The sequence below is a fragment of the Elephantulus edwardii genome, unplaced genomic scaffold (genome assembly GCF_000299155.1).
Source record: "Elephantulus edwardii isolate Elephantulus edwardi_28Jun2011 unplaced genomic scaffold, EleEdw1.0 scaffold00140, whole genome shotgun sequence".
Classification (NCBI taxonomy): domain Eukaryota; kingdom Metazoa; phylum Chordata; class Mammalia; order Macroscelidea; family Macroscelididae; genus Elephantulus; species Elephantulus edwardii.
Window position 1 is genome coordinate 4063456 of NW_006399890.1, and position 7499 is coordinate 4070954.

At 38.7% G+C, this 7499-nt stretch overlaps 1 protein-coding gene across 1 annotated transcript in view; it reads left to right on the top strand.

The window, feature by feature from the left end:
• Window positions 1-7499, top strand: part of WDHD1 (WD repeat and HMG-box DNA binding protein 1) — a 93575-nt gene that overhangs the window by 18639 nt on the left and 67437 nt on the right. Inside the window, exons 3-6 of the mRNA XM_006894342.1 lie at window positions 509-660; window positions 1249-1360; window positions 1517-1567; window positions 4579-4674. Of these exons, the coding sequence (XP_006894404.1) occupies window positions 509-660; window positions 1249-1360; window positions 1517-1567; window positions 4579-4674 (411 nt within the window). The remainder of the gene's footprint in view (window positions 1-508; window positions 661-1248; window positions 1361-1516; window positions 1568-4578; window positions 4675-7499) is intronic.

A 7499-nucleotide genomic window follows, 5' to 3' on the forward strand; every position in this document is an offset into this window, starting at 1 on the left:
CGAGCCGGGGGCCAAGCGCAGCCCTCCCCGGGCAGAAGACCACGACAGCTCGCCCCGGACAGAGGGCCGAGGGCAGCCCACCCTGGACAGAGGGCCACAACGGCTGGCCCCAAGCCGGGGGCCGAGGGCAGCCCGCCCCGGGCAGAGGGCCGCGACGGCTGAAGTAGTCTTTTTTTTAAAAAGAAGAAGAAAAAGAGTGTGTGTGCGTGCGTGCGTGCGTGTACCGTCAAATTGGATCTGACTGGTACAGGAGACTGCCCCTCCTTCTCCAGCAGAGCATGAAGTAGAGTCTGGGGTTGTCCGTTCCCCCCCCCCCACCCAAGGTGCCTGTCAGGGCCTGGGTTTCAGCAGTGGACAACGAGCTTAAAGCCCCTGATGGCTCTGGGCGCTGACTCTCACCAGTGGCTATGGATGAAGTCACAGGCGATTTTCATTATAAGACTTTTAACTACAGAAATATAATCACTTTGCATTCACCAGGGTTTCTTACTTTTTTTTTTTTTTAAAGAATGGAAAATTGGTCACTGCTGTATCTAACAATACTATTCAAGTCCATACATTTCCTGAAGGAGTTCCAGATGGCATATTGACTCGCTTTACCACAAATGCAAACCACGTGATCTTTAATGAGGATGGTGCTAAAATTGCAGCTGGATCCAGGTAAGGCCCATTAATGACAAAAAAGAAAATAATGCTGGAACAGAATGGCCTTATTCATTGGATTCATGCTGTTTTGTAGGACACTTTCAAGTCTTTTGTCTAGTAAAGATTCTTTGCTTATTTACAAATGAAAAAAGATTGTTTTATAAATCCCAAAAAGCTTGGGGGAAAGGTGATAAAAATTGAAAACATTTTAGCTAGCCATTAGACCGTATAATCAGGAATTTTGCTATTTGCATTGATGATTTTTCATAAGAAATAAGTTTTGAGAGTCGAATTGCTGAGGTAAGGTGGAGAAAGCATGTTATACATTTGAGAATAGTGTGTTCATAATTAGATTAGCAAATAATAAATTGTTAAGATGTAATAGAAGAAACTCGAGCAGGAAGTGTTTTTGAACATAAAGGGAAAGTATGACTTGTGTTGTCAGCAACTCTAAAAGGTAAATCATAAAATTCAACTAAAAATTATCCAGATTGCTTTAAAAAATTATGACTTTTGTAATTTTGAAATATTTGGGTCATAGCTTTAAAGAGAAGAAGCTTTGTCTTGGCATTTATTCATGTGCATTATTCTTATTGTTCATAGTGATTTTCTAGTCAAAGTTGTAGAGGTATTGGATAGCAGCCAACAGAAAACATTTCGAGGACATGAAGCCCCTGTTTTAAGTCTTTCATTTGATCCTAAAGACGTCTTTCTGGTAATCATTTTTCCTTGTCTTATGCCTCCTTCCTGAGTAATTTTCAAATTGTAGAAGAACATTTTACACGTTGATATAAAATTATTTGATTTTTCATTTGAATTTGTCTCCTACGGAAAAGTATGACTAACAGAGAAATCTTTTTTATTTTTGCAGGCATCAGCTAGTTGTGATGGATCTGTCCGAGTGTGGCAAATTTCAGACCAGGTAACTGTATAATTTTGCACTTAACACTTTTTGCCCTTTCCTAGTTTTAATGAGGCTCATGAATTTTTGAATCAAATGAATAATTGAGTTTTTTTTATCATTTATCTCTGTTGTTGCCATTAAGTTGAGCACAGCTCGTGGACATCCTATGAACAAAAGATCTGCAGCCTTTCTATAACTACTGTTTCTCAAAGTTCATAGAGTTTCCAGAAGCATGTTGTTTGGGAAAATGCCACTCCTTACAAAGTAGTAGTGTTACTGTTTTTGTGATTAAATTTCTTAGTAGTCTAGTATAAAAATAAATAATGTTAAAAATTCATTGCTACCCAACCAGCTATATAGGAAAGGATAAGTTTACATTTCATTTTGAGATTTTGTGATTAAAGGGGAGAATTCAATGATCTTTTATTTACAAAGCATTACTTGTTGAGCCTTAGTGGCATCCACTTTCTAAACAACTTGCCTCAGGAAACTCTGTGAACTTTGATAAATGTCGATAGTGGTAGGGGGCTTTAGGCCTTTTGTTCATAGGGTCCCTACGAGTCGTGCTCTACTCGAAGGCAATCAACCACAGCAACAACTACCAATAAAAGAAGACACTGGCCATGCTTAATTTTAAAAGTCCTATGTGTTCTTTTTTCTAATGTAGCCTAATAAAGGATCAAAGAAATAGGAATGAAATTCTTTACATTCTTCCTGAGAGTGGAAAAGAACCCGGCATTTCTGGAGATGATGTGGCTATACAAAATATATTCCCTGACAGATATGCTTCAGTATCCACACTCTCCCCTTGTTCTTGAACCATTAAAAAGGATTGCTTCTGACGCCTTAACATTTGATAGTAGAGCTTTCAAGCTTTATTTGTTTTTATAGTATAAAATTGCTATATATATCTATATATCTCCAATATTTGGTTTGCTTATCTTACACAGCCAATTTTTTAATATTTAATTCCATTTTCTAGACTTGTCTCTTGATACTTTTGAAGGACTAGAGAACATTTAACTCAAACTCACTACCATTGAGTTTCTCACTCATTGTTTTTGGGTCTAAACCTACCATGCGCTAAACTGCTAGTGGTTTTTCAGAGGCTGTAAAGTGCATGGGAGGAGATTGTCCATCTTTCTACCTTGGAGCCATTGGATTTGAATCATCAGGGAAGCCTGACCTTTGGGTTTGCAGTACAGTTCCCAGTGGATCCCAGCAGAGCTCCCTACCATTGAGTTTAGGCAAATAAATACTGCTTTAATTATATTAGGGAGCTCTAGTGTTCAAATTGAACTTCATTGGAGACTTAGCAAAAAAAATAAGGCCCCAGGAATCAAATAGCTATCAATTGACATGTTTCAGCCAACAGACACAACACTGGATATATTTACCGATCTATGCTAGGATTTTTGGAAGATAATTACCTAAGAAGCTGGCTGGAAGATATCCATATTTGTTCTCATTCTTAAGAAAGGGAATCCAACAGAATGTGGAAATTATTTAACAATGCCATTAATATTATGTGCAAGCGAAATATTGCTGAGGATCACCCAAAAATGGCCAGACCAGTACATTAACAGAAAACTCCCAGAAGTTCAAATGGGATTTAGAAGATGCTCTGGCACTAGAATGATATCACATGACCACTGCTGATGGCAGGTGGATCTTGGCTGAGGGGAGAGAATACCAGAAGAATGTCTGTATTTTCAGCTATGCAAAGGCATTTGACTCTGTTGATCTTAACAAGCTATGGCTAACATTGAGAAAAATGAGAGAACACTTAATTATGCTCATATGAGACTTACACCTAGGCCAAGAAGCTGTTGTCTGAACAGAGCTAGGGAATACTACATTGTTCAAAAGTTAAGAGAGGTTATATCTTTTCCCCCCATGCCTATATGTATGCTAAGCAAATCATTCAAGAAGTTGGACTCTATGAAGAAGAATGTGGCATCAGGATGCATTATGCAGATGATACAACTTTGCTTGCTGAAGGTGAGGAGGACTTGAAACACTTGGTGCAGAAGATCAATGACTACAGCCTTCAATTATGAATTACATCTCAACATCAGGAAAACAGAAATTCTCACAGTGGGCCAATAGGCAACATCATGATAAAGGGAAGTTTCAAATTGTCACATTTCATCTTACTTGGATCCACAGTCAACACCCTTGGTACCAGCAGTCGAGAATTGTATTGCATTGCATTAGAAAATTCTTGCTCTCAGAGACCTCTCCAAATTTGTGAAGAGCAGTGATGTCAAATGTCCCTGATTCAGGCCACAGTCTAGTCGGTCACTTAATATGCATCTGAGAGCTGAAAAATGACTAAGGATGACAAAAGAAGGTTTGATGCCTTTAAGCTGTGTTGTTGGAGAAGAGTACTGGATTGTTAAAAGAAGAAACAGAAATGTCTTGAATATGCCAGAATATTCCTTGAAGGCAAAGATGACAAAGCTTTGTCTTACACACTTTGGGCACATTGTTAGGAGAAGCTGTTTCTTGAAAATAGACATCATGCTTAGAAAAGTGGGGCATTAGTGAAAGAGAGGAAGACCCTCAACCTGATGGATTGACACAGTGTGTGTAGCATTGGGCTTGAGTATGTTAAAGATTGTGAGGATGGCACAGGATAGGACAGGGTTCAAATCTTGTTCATAGGGTCACTGTGAGTTATAGTCAACTCAGTAGCACCTAACAACAGCAATGGCCTAGTGGGTATAAAGTTGCATTACAAACCCAAAGGCAGATTGTTTGAATCCACCAGCTGCTCTGAGGAAGAAGGACGGGCAGTTTCTTCCTGTATGGCTTATAGTATCTGAAAACCTGCTGGAGGGCAACTCGGGGTCCTTTTCTACTCAGTGGTAATGAGTTTTAGTTTTGATAATTAAAGTAGATTCTCATTTTCTGAGAAAACTACCTTAGGTTGAGAAAACCACCTATTAAATGTACTCAAGTCTATATACCTTTCTAGGGGGAAATTTGGGGGCTATTTATTTGATTTTATTTTTTATTTTACTCAGACATGTTCTGTTAGCTGGCCTTTGCTACAAAAATGCAATGATGTGATAAATGCAAAATCAATCTGTAGGCTTGCTTGGCAGCCAAAAAGTGGGAAGGTAAGTGACTCTTATTTTTCAACCTTTGCTTCTCTTCCGATCTTGTCAACTTTGAATAAATTATTGCTATTTCATTGGATTATAAATTGTAGAGACATGTGCCAACTGATTAATATTAAGTTACTTTAAGAAACATTTCAATTTTTTTTTTATGTTTTTGTCAGAATACTCTTTATTTATTTATTTTCTTGTGTACTGTCAAATCAGATCTAACTTCTTCAGTGGAGTGTCTAGTGGATTTGAACCGAGCAACTTTGGGATTGCAGCTCAGCTTCTTTCCACTAGGCCACCAGAGTTCCATATTTCAGCTTTTAAAAAATTCTCTTTCAAGTGTATGTTTTGCATAATTGAATTTTTTAAAATGTTTATATTTTTCTTCAAATTCATGCATAATGGAACAGCTGTGGAAACAACCTCATTATGCCACTCTCCCAATAGAATTGAACATTTTTGAGATAATATCTGATAGGATGATAAACAATAGGAAGAAATGAGAGGTTTGAAAGGAGGATGGAAAATATTTATTTTTTAATACACTGCTTCTATTTGAGGACAGTCAAGAAAATTAACCAGGATAAAAAGACTGTTTCTAATAATAAGAAAATTCAATAACATGACTAGTAGCAAAGTTAATATATAAGACCAGTAGCAATTGAATATATAAACAAGAGCCACTTAAAAGATAGAGCAGAAGATGATTGACTGTGAAACTTAAAAAAATAAACTGTGATGGGAGAAATCAAGAAAGGTGAAAAATCTTTTTAGAAAGTAATGTTTATACTGCGTTACCAATGGTCTTAAGGAAAATAACTTGGGCAAATGGGGGGGGGAATCTTGTCATTTTGTAGGTGACATCAAGTTGAACTCATAACTGACACCTGTGAGCCTCTGTTGGATTTTCAGAGGCTGTAAATCTCATAGGAGATTGCTCATCTTTCTCATTCAGAAAAGCTGGTGGATTTGAACAACTTGCTTTTGGGTTGGCAGAGCTAGGCCACCAGAGTTCCTTAGGTATAGGGGACATTCACACACACACACACACACACACACACACGCGCGCGTGCGCGACTACTCAATCCTGAAGAGCTCTAGTAGTATAGTATGTATTATGTTGCACTGCTAACCAATTCTGCGCCATTCTTAAAATTCTGCTATAGTAAACCCTTTTCTTGTAACCTCTGTGTTAGTCTTTGTTAAGACTCTTTTCCTCTTGCTCTTAGCAAAGAATTTTCTACAACATTCAAATATTAAATCACAATAGAATGATGCTATGATGGCCTAGTGGCAAGAAGCTGTGCTGTTATCCCAAAGGTGTGCGGTTTGAATCCACTAGATGCTCTGCCAGAGAAGGAAGGGCAATTTCCTCCAGTGCCACTCAGGTCTGATTTGACAGTACACGGGGTGGGGGGAGCAATAGGATGTTACTGTTTTTCTGCTCTGTTGAGTCATAACCAACTCATAGCTTACCCTCCAGGGGTTTTTCTTTTGGAGGCAGTAAATTGCATGAGAGGAAATTGCACACCTGTATGTGGAGTAGCTGGTGGATTTGAACCTATGCCTTTGGTATAATAGCTCAGCTTCATCCCACTTAGCCACCAGAGCACCCTGTAGGATGCTGGGGAGACTGAATAAAACTGATTCTAAAGTCTGTAGGAAGCAAATATCTTGAAAAGAGAGCATTCTGTGTTAATAAAATAGTAATTGAGTTTGAGAGGATCCAATAGATTTCTTTGCTTCCATAGGAGCTTTCTCTAATTAACTTAATTTAATAAAATTAGCATTGCTTTGTTTTCCACTAACAGTATATTATTTTTGAGAGAGTATAGGATGAATGTGGAAAAAAAAATTTCATTTGTTTTAGTTGTAGTGTAGTTGTGAAAGGAACAGAAAATGGTACTTGGGAGCACAGGGCAATCAGTGGCTCTGTGAAATGGCTAGAGGGAATGAGAATAGCTCCGCCCCTCACCACCCCAGAGCAGAAAGCAGATAAAGAGCCTGTAGCCCAGCCCCATGGTGCTTCTAGAGCTAAACCAGCAGCAAACATTTCTTTTATTCATTGTTGAGTCAGAGACTTTAGTTGTGGTATCAAGAATGGGGTTTATTAGGTAAATAGGTTGGGGGTTAGGAGAGGCAAAGAATATCTCACAATGTAAGTTCAGGTTTAGTCCAGCAGTCTCAAGCCAGATTAATAGCAAAACACAATTCTTTAATTCATAAAAGTTTAAATTTAGCAACACAAATTCAAGAAGTCTCTGGCTTATTCAATCATTCAGCAAAGTCAGCTTCTCAAGCTATAGCAAGAATAGCTAAACTTTTTTTAAATATATTATTATTATTATAGTGTGTGTGTGTGTAACATCAAATCAGATCTGACTGGTACAGGAGGAGATTGCCTCTCCTTTTCCAGCAGAGTATCTGGTGGATTTGAACCACGTACCTCTGGGATTGCAATGTAGCTTCTTGCCACTAGGCCACCAGAGCTCCCTAAGAATAGCTAAACTTTTAATTGTGGTCGTCACAAATGCAAGAAACCTCAGGTCGCACCTTGCCACAGTTTCTCCACAGCAATACCACAGTCTCTCCACCACCATCACCAGGTGTCTCACTCTCATCAGAGTCTTACTCCGGTCTGGCTGTCACCAGTGTCGTACACCAGTTTCCCGCAAGTCTTGCTGCTCACTGTGGGAAGCAATCTCTCTCTCTCTCTCTCTCTCTCTCTCTCTCTCTCTCTCTCTCTCTCTCTCTTATCCTAGTCCTACAGCTGTTGATGATTTGTCATACCATGTGTCTGCAATTTAGGTAGCTAGAGACCAGAGGGAATTAAC